Source organism: Oryx dammah, unplaced genomic scaffold (assembly GCF_014754425.2).
Source record: "Oryx dammah isolate SB20612 unplaced genomic scaffold, SCBI_Odam_1.1 HiC_scaffold_14, whole genome shotgun sequence".
Classification (NCBI taxonomy): domain Eukaryota; kingdom Metazoa; phylum Chordata; class Mammalia; order Artiodactyla; family Bovidae; genus Oryx; species Oryx dammah.
In genome coordinates this window covers 24,873,905-24,886,580 of record NW_024070198.1, presented here as the reverse complement: position 1 = coordinate 24,886,580, position 12,676 = coordinate 24,873,905, and the positions used below count along the sequence as shown (strand labels likewise).

General features: G+C 41.8%; 1 protein-coding gene across 1 annotated transcript in view; it reads right to left on the bottom strand.

Annotated features, from left to right (window-relative positions):
• The window catches only part of SORCS3 (sortilin related VPS10 domain containing receptor 3), a 632,959-nt gene that overhangs the window by 41,803 nt on the left and 578,480 nt on the right, over positions 1-12,676 (bottom strand). The window contains exons 17-18 of the mRNA XM_040254391.1: positions 6,337-6,450; positions 1,947-2,118 (exon numbers count right to left, since the gene is read on the bottom strand). Coding sequence (XP_040110325.1) covers positions 1,947-2,118; positions 6,337-6,450 — 286 coding nt within the window. The remainder of the gene's footprint in view (positions 1-1,946; positions 2,119-6,336; positions 6,451-12,676) is intronic.

Below are 12,676 nucleotides of genomic sequence, written 5' to 3'. Positions count from 1 at the left end.
ACACAAATAAAGGAATTAGACCAAAGTCTCTGTAGCCAATAGTGGAAGAGCCAAGATTTGAACCCAAGTAGTCTGGTGTCAGTACTCTCAACCACCATGCTATTATTAAAATTTTCCTACTTTTTAGTATTTATCATTAGTTTTCAAGCAGTATGCTAATCACTTAACACATATTATATAATACCACCTTCAAAATAACCCTGTGAGATAGGGTGAATATTTCCATTCTATAGATAAATACTGTATGCCAGCTGAAAATATACCCGTGCTCTGTTGATCTTGGCTTTCCCTAAACTTGCCTAAGCCCCCTCTTCCCTGAAGCATTTATTGACCATCTCAGCTCACAAGTATTTCTGCCTTGAGGGATGTCAAGAGCCACATGGGTCCACCTGAGGAGATGATGTCAGTGGTTTAGTTGAGTGTATCTTACCATCCCAAGTTGATCCTTAGCTTCCTAAGAGCTGATACTGAACCCCATCCTTTCTTGTACTTCATTGTACTTGTACTTGTACATTGTACTCGAACTTTCTTATACTTCATCCCACTTTATTGGGCTGACAGTTTGGATAAATTCAACTGAACCTAACCATAAGATAAGGGTTCTAGATGAAAAAGAAGAATCAGGTTTCTCTGCTTATTTACAAAGATTGTTGATGGAGAAGAAAAAAGAGAAATACATCATTTTGGAATTATGATTCAATTCTCCTGCCCAGTGACTGTGCTTTCATCACAGTTACACTGTCTCTCCTCCCATGGCAACCCAGATGTGAGTAAAATATTGATAGGTGCTACCTTGCCCCCAACACAATGTCAACTACCCTTGAGTTTATGAATATAAATTAAAGTGGAAATGAACTGAAGGCAATTCAAATGGATAAGATCATGGCTCTTCACATCCATTCAAGAGAAGGTTTTAATAGAGCTGATCCTGGAAACTCCCTAGTGGGAATGCGATAATGACCTCCTCTGAATATTAAAGTTCTTTAATTTAAGCACCCAGTGTGGATGAAGGCTAAAGAATCTGCCAACCCAGGATAAGGGGCCCTCACTGTCTTGTCCAATGTGGGCCAGACTTTAAAGATTTCTAAAGTATTCACAGTTGGGCGGGGGCGGGGGGGGAGGGGAAACAGGGACACACTCCTGGCCTGCTTTGGTCTCTTTCCAAGATCTCAAGAGCACACAGTAATTTGCATTTAAATTTAGATGGCTTTGTAAATCAGGCAAACTTCCCTGCCCCAGCGCCTCAGCAAGGAGTGCCTGAAAACTTCCCTGGTTTGGAAACAGATGAAACAACTCATATAGGAAGCAAAGAAGCATACAGCAGAGCTAGTCTATCCAGAATGAATGAACACAGTCTGGTTTTACTCCCCAGACTGCAAATGATCTAAAAAGTGAACTAATGGAGCAGGCAGCTGATGGAAAGTCAACTCACATGACATTCTTCAGAAAAATAAGTTTAGAGGATTGGGATCGCCCTCCCCCACCCTCACACTCATACTTTTAAGACTCTCTAGAAGTCTTTTGGGCTTTTCTAATTAGTGGAGTGAAGGGTAAAAGAAAAAAGTAAAGATCCTGGAACAAACAGGAAAAATGTAAATTCCATTCTGGTGATGTTTATAGTATACAGTCTAATGATAATTAAGAGTCCTTTAACGATGCAGGCCCTAAAGGGGTACCTCAAAGAATATATTCAGATCTGTGCCTGCTCAGAGACAAGGGGACCCCTTTGGCCTAGGTTTGTATTGTGGGATGAAGGGAACATGGTCCCTAAACACCCCAAACCCTCTTTTACTCCTTCCATCTTATCACATAAGTGGTGCTTCTCACCACTGACTTTGTTTTAAGGACTAGTGGGAACACAAGCTCTTTCTTCTCTTCCCATCTGGATGAGGGACATGACCTGGTTGTGAGTTCTGACCTCAGAGGCCCAGGAGGGGCATCCCTACCTCCTCCATGAGGATGATGAAGGTTGCATTGTGCCCCTGCTCCGCCACCAGGCGCCCATCGGTCGTCGCCACGTGGAGGCCATGCGGGGCTTTTCCAGGGCACATCTGGGCCTTGGCGGTATACTTCTCCCTCAGGCCATCTGTGCAGTTGTTGGACACGATTCGCCGGTACCTAAAGGGTATTGATCGTTGTCAGTGGTGTGGTTTATCACATGTATGTGTGCTCGTGTGAAGCATGTATGGTAGAGTGTGCAAGAGAGCAAGAGTGAGACAGAGATTCCACACAGTTGCACCTGATATCTGAGTCCCAGAGAAGACAGCCATTTAGGAAGCTAAACAAATGCTGAGAAGCCACTATCCCTTCATCTCAGGAAGAGCAGCTCTTTAAACACTATTATCGATCCTGCCTGGTGAACCACAGATCAGATCAGTGTCTAAACCAGCCAAGAAAAATCAATGTCTGACTCACGCACGAGGCAGGAAGTGGCAGACCCGCTGGTCTAAGGAAACAAGAAAAAGCAGGTTATTCTCCCTGTGAGAGACAGACTTGTTTCTACCTCCCTGAGGCCAGAAAGCAGCTAGAAGAACAGCCTTCTTCTAACTCTGATTACTCAGGAAGCCGCTTCATGTCTTCCTTTGACCACCAGGATACCACCGCATACCCTAACACCTATTAGTTCTTACTCTGGAGCCACTGGACTCTTTTATAGCAGATTTTCTCTCCTTGCTAATATTTCATTTCCCATTCACCACTAACACCAGACCAGGAGCACAAGTGTGAGATTCCTGTTTGATCCTGCTGTGGTAAAACTGTCTCAGAGAAGAAGCCTGCAGGGGAAAATCTCCCCATAAACACTGTGACCTTCTAAGATAAGAGCATCTTTGGGCATGGTGATGACATGTCATCTTTCTTGACCGCTGATCCAAGCACGTGAAGCCAAGGCGAGAGCTTTCCCACAGCCCTGACCTGCATGACAGACTTTATTTCCAGGCATATCACTATCCGTAAAATTGCATAAAATCAATGTCCTGGTAAAACCACATAAAATAAATGCACCATAGACACTACTACCACCACCATCATCATCACCACATCACATCTTCTTTCACTCTGTGTGTCAGGAGTAATTTACCAGTCTATCCATGTTGCCTTCTTCTGGTGGCCTTGAAAGCAAATTTCTGTATGAATGATATCGGTCCTCCACTCTACCTGAAATTTCATCTCTCCCTGACCCCCACATACTGCTGAACTAATAGCCCAACATATTCATCAGGGGATCTCAAGAGGATGTCAAGCAAATGTTATATGTAGTTACTGCTAATGTGAATTTATAATATATCCTCTTGCTGCTGCTGCTGCTGCTGCTAAGTCGCTTCAGTTGTGTCCGACTCTGTGCCACCCATAGACAGCAGTCCACCAAGCTCCCCCGTCCTTGGGATTCTCTAGGCAAGAACACTGGAGTGGGTTGCCATTTCCTTCTCCAATGCATGAAAGTGAAAAGTCAAAGTGAAGTCGCTCAGTCGTGTCTGACTCTTTGCAACCCCATGGACTGCAGCCTACCAGGCTCCTCCGTCCATGGGATTTTCCAGGCAAGAGTACTGGAGTGGGGTGCCATTGCCTTCTCCAATATCCTCTTGTAGACACATATTATTTTAATTGGCAACTAAGTTCACAGTGGGTCCAGAGCTGCCCTGTCTAATATGCTAATCACTGTTCACCTGTGGCTACTCAGCACTTAAAATGTGGTTAGTGGTGCTCGCTGAAATGATAAGAATGTTTAGTTAAATAAAATATACTATTAATTTCACTTAAGAATATTTTTCAGTGTGGAAATTAGAAAATTTTAAGTTATATATCCTTGGAAAGAAAGCTTTGACCAACCTAGACAGCATATTAGAAAGCAGTGACATTACTTTGCCAACAAAGGTCCGTCTAGTCAAGGCTATGGTTTTACCAGTGGTCACGTATGGATGTGAACGTTGGACTGTAAAGAAAGGTGAGCACTGAAGAATCGATGCTTTTGAACTGTGGTGTTGGAGAAGACTCTTGAGAGTCCCTTGCACTGCAAGGAGATCCAACCAGTCCATCCTAAAGGAGATCAATCCTGGGTGTTCATTGGAAGGACTGATGTTGAAGAAGCTGAAACTCCAATATTTTGGCCACCTGATGAGAAGAGCTGACTCGTTAGAAAAGACCCTGATGCTGGGAAAGATTGAGGGTAGGAGGAGAAGGGGATGACAGAGGATGAGATGGTTGGATGGGATCATCAATGGACATGGGTTTGGGTGGACTCCAGGAGTTGGTGATGGACAGGGAGGCCTGGTGTGCTGCGGTTCATGGGGTTGCAAAGAGTCGGACACGACTGAGTGACTGAACTGAACTGAACTGATGTGGCTCATAGTATAGTTCTTTCAGTCAGCACTGGTCTATATAATCAAATTTTTGTAATCTATAGCTTCTTGCTGACCTTTATTCATTTAGAATATACTGAGCTTTACCTGTGATAGACATTTTGGAGGATGTCACATCTTAAAGTACACTTGATATCATCCACTCTTGCTCTTAACTATGGCCAGCTGGTGGATGATTTGTAATAGAAGCCAACATTTAAATAACCTAGAGGTATGTATAGGCATTTTTAGAGAATCTTTTTTTTTTTAAGTAGTTTTTCCCTTTTATCTTCTTGATTTATTTGTTTGGCTATTAGTGGTTTTGGCACACTGAACTTGCTTAAAATTAGGTCCACATATCACATGAGCTGTGGTGTTGGAGAAGACTCTTGAGAGTCCCTTGGACTGCAAGGAGATCCAACCAGTCCATTCTGAAGGAGATCAGGCCTGGGATTTCTTTGGAAGGAATGATGCTAAAGCTGAAACTCCAGTAGTTTGGCCACCTCATGCAAAGAGTTGACTCATTGGAAAAGACTCATGCTGGGAGGGATTGGGGGCAGGAGGAGAAGGGGATGACAGAGGATGAGATGGCTGGATGGCATCACTGACTTGATGGACATGAGTCTGAGTGAACTCCGGGAGTTGGTGATGGACAGGGAGGCCTGGCGTGCCGCAATTCATGGGGTCGTAAAGAGTAGGACACGACTGAGCGACTGAACTGAACTGAAGTGATCACATGATCATACGAGAAGCCCTAATGCAATTACCTGCTTGCTATGTCCACGTGTGCTCTGGCTGAGACCTGGCCTAGCTGGTCATATATGCCTGTTACATTTCTCTTCCTCAAACTTCAGAGCACTTTATTCTCCAGCACCTCGTGTCTTTAAATTTCACTCTGCAGAATCTGTAGTTTGAGTGACTTAACTCCCAAGACAGTCATCTACAATAAAATTACGTCAACAGTGCTTAAACCTCAGCTCAGATCCCAAGAATTGCTCTCTAAGAACCAAATATTTGGCTAAAATAAAATGTATACTTCTCAGAGTATCTCAGATCACTTGATACGTCTCTTCCATCATGTTTTTTTCTTCTCTCTAGACATCAGATGTGTAGGTAGTACTCTGGCCACTATTCTACAACCAGGTAAAGTAAAAATACTGAGATGGTGAGTAACTTGTGTGAGACATTAGAAGATCCATCCAGTGGAAGAGTTGAGACTGGATTCTAGTCCCTTGTTATTCAAAGATGAGTGCTGGGACCAGGAAAGACAACAGTGTGTGGGAGTTTGTTGAAATAAAGAATCTCAATGCCACTGCAGATCGCCTAAATTAGGAGCTGCCTTTTAACAAGATCCCCAGGTGATTCATAGCACATAAAAATTTTAAAAACACTATCTTCAACCACCGATCTGCTTTCCAAATCTGAACGTGGTCACAGAAGTGGCAAAGTAAAGGGGAAAGACAACAAATCACGGAAAAATTTTTTTTTCAAGCATCTGAGGAAGTAATAAGTAACAAAAAGAGAAACACACATAATTTGACAATTACAGAAAGTGTGCCTTGAGCTTTTTATTCCAGGAGTTCCCAGGATGGGACTTTGACTTTCATTTCGTTTCCATCATTGGTCCACAAGAGCTTCAGCTCATCTATCACTAAAGAGAACCATAATATCTGCATACCACTTGTGTTAATTTATTTCCATCAGGGTCTGGAAAATATGGTGGCATCTCTTTCCAGAAGAGAAGACCTGACTAAAATAATAGCTGTGATATTTCAGAGGCAAACAGCAAAAGGTATTGAAATCTGGGTAATCAGAAATCTCTTCTATGTTCAAAAAAACCTAGGTTCAGCTAAACAACCCCTCGACTTTCTTCAGAAGCCACCTGCTGTAAACAGACTATGTTCTTTCTTGCTTCACTAGCAATGCTCCTCTGATCCCAGCTTAGTGGATAGTGAAACAGGAAGACAGTGAGTGGGGTTCCTTCAGGTAAATTACTTACCCAGTACTGTTAAAGTAGCTTTGACCAAGGCTGCAGTCCTTTGATGGAGATGCTGGATTGTACCAGAAAGCAGGGACACACTGGCTCTCTCCATGTCTCTCATAGCCATAGTCACTGTCCGGAAAATAAACACTGAGTACTGCTGTAGACACACAAATGCAAAAATACCCACAAACACACATAAACACAAATATCTCTCTCTGCTGCTGCTGGTAAGTCGCTTCAGTCATGTCCGACTCTGCGCAACCCCATAGATGGCAGCCCACCAGGCTCCCCCGTCCCTGGGATTCTCCAGGCAAGAACTCTGGAGTGGGTTGCCACTTCCTTCTCCAATGCATGAAAGTGAAAAGTCAAAGTGAAGTCACTCAGTCATGTCCAACTCTTAGCAACCCCATGGACTGCAGCCCACCAGGCTCCTCCATCCATGGGATTTTCCAGGCAAGAGTACTGGAATGGGGTGCCATTGCCTTCTCCAATATATCTCTCTAACCATCCCCAAAGCCAAACACATTCTTTAAATATTCCCAGTAGGGGCAAAATTCATGCTTTGAAAACAGATTTTCAGACTCAGTCATTCAGAGTCCAGTGTACAGAAAACATAGTGGATTAGCAAATGGAGAGTCCAGGTTTAAAAAGGTATGAATGTGTAAGGTACACCAGGTTGGGTGGGTGTGAGAGATGTCATAAGCTTAAAAGCGTATTTTGGGACACAGTGGATTTACTGGAATAAACGGATGTCAATCAAGAAGATGATTTTAAAAGTAAAGATTTATTTATGTGATATGGTTCCACACTTTATTCCAAAATGGATTTCATTGATTTTATCTTCATTTTTTCTGGAAATTCTCTCTCAAACACATATACACACTTGTACTCACATTCAAACTTTCCCCAACTATTTATAACACAAGCCCTCTGTTTCCTTTAGGAAACAAACAAATAAAAAACCCACAAAAGTTAGACTATAACTCTTCTCCATGTTTTTGTAAAAGCCGAGCCATAATAAAATGGAGGAAGGTCAGGTATGATCCCCTTCTTCTTCCCTCAGCACTCCAAAATGAGGGAGTCAAAGGCCAGTGTGTGGTGTGAGAGGAGGGTTCCCATTGGAAATGTAAATGGTGTTGCCTTACTTCTTGAGGTTGTATAAAACTCCCAGAATTGTAAATGCCAAGGTAGAAAGAGAGTAAGAAAGTAGGCATTATTGCTCTTACAACCAACCCCAGGATATTGAAGGTGACTTCACTTGGCAGAAGTCATGCCTTTCTAAGTCAAGCATCCAAGGGTTTCCTGAAACCCACAGACAAGGCAGACAATCTGGACCTTTGAATATTGATTCACTGAATGTTAATGAAACATGCAGCAACAGGAAAATAACCCTTTCCTGACTCACTCCCCCTTTCTTTTTCTACTCCCATATTCTTTGAGACATGATTTGATTAAAGAGCAGTGAAAATAGAGGCAAATTGTCTGTGTGGGCAACTGGGATAGGAACGAAAGGCAGAGAGGAAGAAAAGTTTAATCCTGCATTTATTTATTACTCAGGATGTGCCCTGTCCTGTGAAAGAAGGGCCATCGTTCCTATTCTCAAGCGGTTTTCAGTCTTTTGGAGAGAGGAAGACACCATGCCTCCAATCCAACAAAAGAAGAGAGGAATACAGTCTGAAGCAGAGTACAGTGTAATACAGTATGAAGCAGTACAGCTTAGAAGTACCAATTGACTGATGAGATTATATAAATATCTGCTGGGTTTGATCCCACCCTACTTCTCACCACCTCCCTTCAAACCAAACTCAGACCAATCTTTCAACCTCCTTTGTCTTTGTATGTGGTATTCCCCGGAACTTTTGAAGCACTCTACCCTTTTCTGTATTAGGCAGTTTCCTAAGCATCCTTCAATAGCTATGCCTGATGAAGCCATCCCTTGCTTTCTAAAACCAAGTCTTTGTAGCTCTACCATTTTGGGAAACATTGAGGCTAAAAAAGGGCAGTTACTTCTGTTAGTTTTTTTCAGCAATATTAGTGTCTAGAATAGGATACTGCAGGTCTTTTTTTTTTTTTTCTTTAAAATCATCTCTTCAGGTCTTAAATAAATATTTAGTGGGTCAATGGTACTCTCACTGCATTTTAAAATAATCACACTAATTATCCCATTGCATTGGTCTATTTCTGCTGGGAGACTGTGAGCCTATGGTTAACTTCCCAGTGTGTACCACAAAGCATCCCAGGAGCTCAAAACATGTCTGTGGAGTGAATATGAGCTCCAGTCATTGCAGATGGCTACACAAAAAGGTGAAGCTCAAGACCAGCTTCAATAAGGTGAGTTTAAATGAAACTGGAAGAAAAGGAGAATGGGACATGTTTGTCAAGGTAATCTTTTGCCATGCCTCCCAATTAATGATTGAAGATCTTCCCCCTGAGAGTTCATATGGACTTAGTATTGTGCCAGCTACTAATAGCCCATGAGAGCCTACTTAAAATTCTAGGCACTTTGTGAGTTAGTTAAGGTTGTTAAACAAAGTTTAAATAGTGATTTAAAATTTATACAAAATTTTACTTATATTCAAAAGATAATACCTAAAACACAGAAATTCCCCATTATTTTGCTGCATTTATTATTACTATATACAATAAATACTACATATAAAATGTCATGATATAATCATTATATGCTCTTAAAATCATTTATGTCTGTGTACCTGTGTATAGTAGAAATACATGTTGTGTTTCCTAATTCTTCATTTAGTGATGTCATGTTGGCAGCATGAAATCGTATATCACGGGGATATTTATAGCAATCACCAATCACTACTAATAAGGGCTTATTTACTTCTTTGTTCCCGAGAAAATGGAAAGTCGCCCAGTTGTGTTCAACTCTTTGCAACTCCATGGACTACACAGTCCATGGAATTCTCCAGAATTCTGGAATGGGTAGCCATTCCCTTCTTCAGGGGATCTCCCCAACCCAGGGATCAAACCCAAGTCTTCCACATTGCAGGTGGATTCTTTACCAGCTGAGCCACAAGGGAAGCCCAAGAATACTGGAGTGGGTAGCCTATCCCTTCTCCAGAGGATCTCCCCGACCCAGGAATTGAACTGGGGTCTCGTGCATTACAGGTGACTTCTTACCAACTGAGCTATCAGGGAAGCCCAGAGATACAGTAGTTAAATATTTTCCAGCACAGTACTGAATATCTGATTTCAAAGTATTATTTACCTGTAGAAGGATTTGAGCTGTGATGGGCCTCTACTAGAAAATCCCCTGATCGCTTTATGTGGTAAATCTATTAACTGTCCCGTTAATCCCAGAAATATTTATAATTTTCGAAGGAAGGGTGCTCTCCTAAGCAGCTTTATGAGGGAGAGAAATGTCATATGCTCCTTGCTCAGTGTAACCATCTTTAGCAGTAATGTTCGGCTCTGCTACCTGCTAGTGATGCAGTAATTAAAGAAGGTGCATCAGCCATGCTGCTTTGCCTCAAAGAGAAAAAGCACCGCATTAATATTTAATAACATTAATGGAAACATCACTAGCTGCCCCCAAGCTGTGGCTTTCTTCATTACCTTCTGCTAAATGTATACTATTGAATAAAATCTCTCATCCTATCCAAGTCCCGTCCCAGCTCTGAAGTTTTTATGATTTTAGCAAATAAGCAGGGCCAGCTGCTGCTCCAGCTTCCTGGGGAAAGGTGTTTTTCTCTTGAATTGTGACATTTGGAAAGAATGTGCCAGAAAGTTTGATTCGCCTCAGGAAAGGAAGCCGCCACAGCTTCTGCAAACACACAGGTAGTTTTCTTTAAGAAGTAAGTCACCTCTGTGTCTTCTTTGACTATAAATGGGGTGAGAACTTCTAAAAGTTTAGGGGAAAATTGTCCATTTCCAGGGGTGTGTGTGTCCCCAAAATCCCACCCATAGAGAAGCCTCAAACAATCCAGAGAGGGGATAGATAAGGAAAGGCTCAGAAACCAGAAAGTTTCTGCATGTCAGAAAAGGAAGGGACACTAGTATTACTTGGACCCAATCCCCTCAGTTCACAGAATGGAAAGGAGAAGAAAAAGAAAAAAATATGACTCACTAAAGATTGTACACAGCTGTTGGGATGTCAATCAAAGGTGATAACTGAGACTCCTGACCCCTGGCTTGGCATTAGTATAAGCCCATGAACTAGGCATTTAATTATCAGTTTGGTTCAGTCTCTCAGTCATGTCCGACTCTTTGCAACCCCCCTGGTCCGCAGCATGCGAGGCTTCCCTGTCCATCATCAACTCCCAGAGCTTGCTCAGATTCATGTCCAAGTCAGTGATGCCATCCAACCATCTCATCCTCTGTCACCCTCTTCTCCTCCTGCCTTCAATCTTTCCCAGCATCAGGGTATTTTCCAATGAATCAGTTCTTCACATCAGGTGGCCAAATATTGGAATTTCAGCTTCAGCATCAATCCTTCCAATGAATATTCAGGACTGATTTCCTTTAGGATGGACTGGTTGGATATCCTTGCTGTCCAAGGGACTCTCAAGAATCTTCTCCAACACCACAGTTCAAAAGCATCAATTCTTCAGCACTCAGCTTTCTTTATAGTCCAACTCTCACATCCATACATGACTACTGGAAAAACTATAGCTTTGACTAGATGGACCTTTGTCAGTAATGTCTCTGCTTTTTAATATACTATCTAGGTTGGTCATAGCTTTTCTCCCAAGAAACAAGTGTCTTTTAATTCCATGGCTGTAATCACTATCTGCAGTGATTTTGGAGCCCAAGAAAATAAAAGTCTGTCACTGTTACAATTGTTCCCCCATTTGTTTGCCATCAAGTGATGGGACTAGATGCCATGATCTTAGTTTTTTGAATGCTGAGTTTTAAGCAGACTTTGAGGCCTGATGTCATTCTGAGCCCCTTGGAGCTGGCCAAGAAGTCATGGTCTCTGTTGGCCCAGTGGTAGGGAATATCCTATTCTCAGACGATGCACAGTCCCATCAAGACTCACTGATCCCCAGTTCTTCCAGTCTCCCATTTGGGATTTAAGGCTCTAGGATGAGTATTTCACAGATGTCTGTGTCTCATTTTAGGAGACAATAGAATGTGGTTGACTTGGGATCAGATAGAGGTTTTTAGCAGACACAGCATGAACACTCAGCAAAGAGAAGCAATCACAACAAAAACAATGGACTAATAATAAACAAATCATCATTTTGTAATGCATAAGCCTAAATTCAGCCATAGAAATAGAAAGATAATTATATCCCAACCATTTCATAAATGATTCGAAAAACCAAACAATCATGGCTCAAGTATTTCTCCTAATCTAACACCAAGCTACCTATCTGCCCTTACCCCTCTATGCATCAACAGCCTTCATATAACTGCTTTCTTAGATATGCTGCTCATACTTTTTTACTTAGATATTTTCCTCATACTTTCTTAGCAGCAAGTCTACATAGCTCCATCACCACCGCCTACAGGAAGCCTTCCATCATTACTCCAGTTCTTGGTGGGCTCTTTGTTCTGAATACTCCCAATACTTTCAGGTAGGAAAAATGTTGTCCTAAAGAAGTTTCTGTCTATGCTATCCAATATGGTAACCACTAGCCACATGTGACCATTAAGCACCCAATACATGACTAACTGAAGAAATGAATACTTTGCTGTTTTTAATTTTAATGCAAATAACTACATGTAGCTAGTGGATACTATACTGTACAGCATAGGTCTGGATCATGAAATTCAACACCCAATTATACTCTTTATTATTTGCTGTCATGCTTTCTTTGCATCCAATAACTCTAGTTTATACATCTTCGATTTTTCTACAATGTGCTGTCTATAGAAAAAATACAATTGATTGGACTCTATACACAGAATAATAAGGTTGAGTAGATTTCAGACATGCCTGAATTTATGTACAATGGCATATCCAAGTCTCTTCCCCTCACTCGTCTACATTACCACTTGATAAACACACTCTGGATCTGGAGCCATACTGGACTTGGAGGATAAACACTAAGACATACTGAGACTTAGGACTCTGGAGTCAGACTATTATAATTTTGAGTAAATATATTAACATTCTTTGTATCCCTGTCTCTTCACCTATAAAATGCCTAAAATAACAGACTCGCCTTCTGATTGAGAGATTAAGTGAGATTATCCATCTAAAAATCTTGGCACATAGTATATGCTCAGCAAAACTACTGCTGAGAGAGTGGTTGGATGAGTGAGTAATAAAAGAGAATAACTAGGCATAATCTCTAGTGCACACTGGTTTCTCACTGAACAAATGCACTTGGACCTCCCGGGGGTCAACTACTTCCTAGGAGACTCCATAAGACTTGAGAGGAGACCT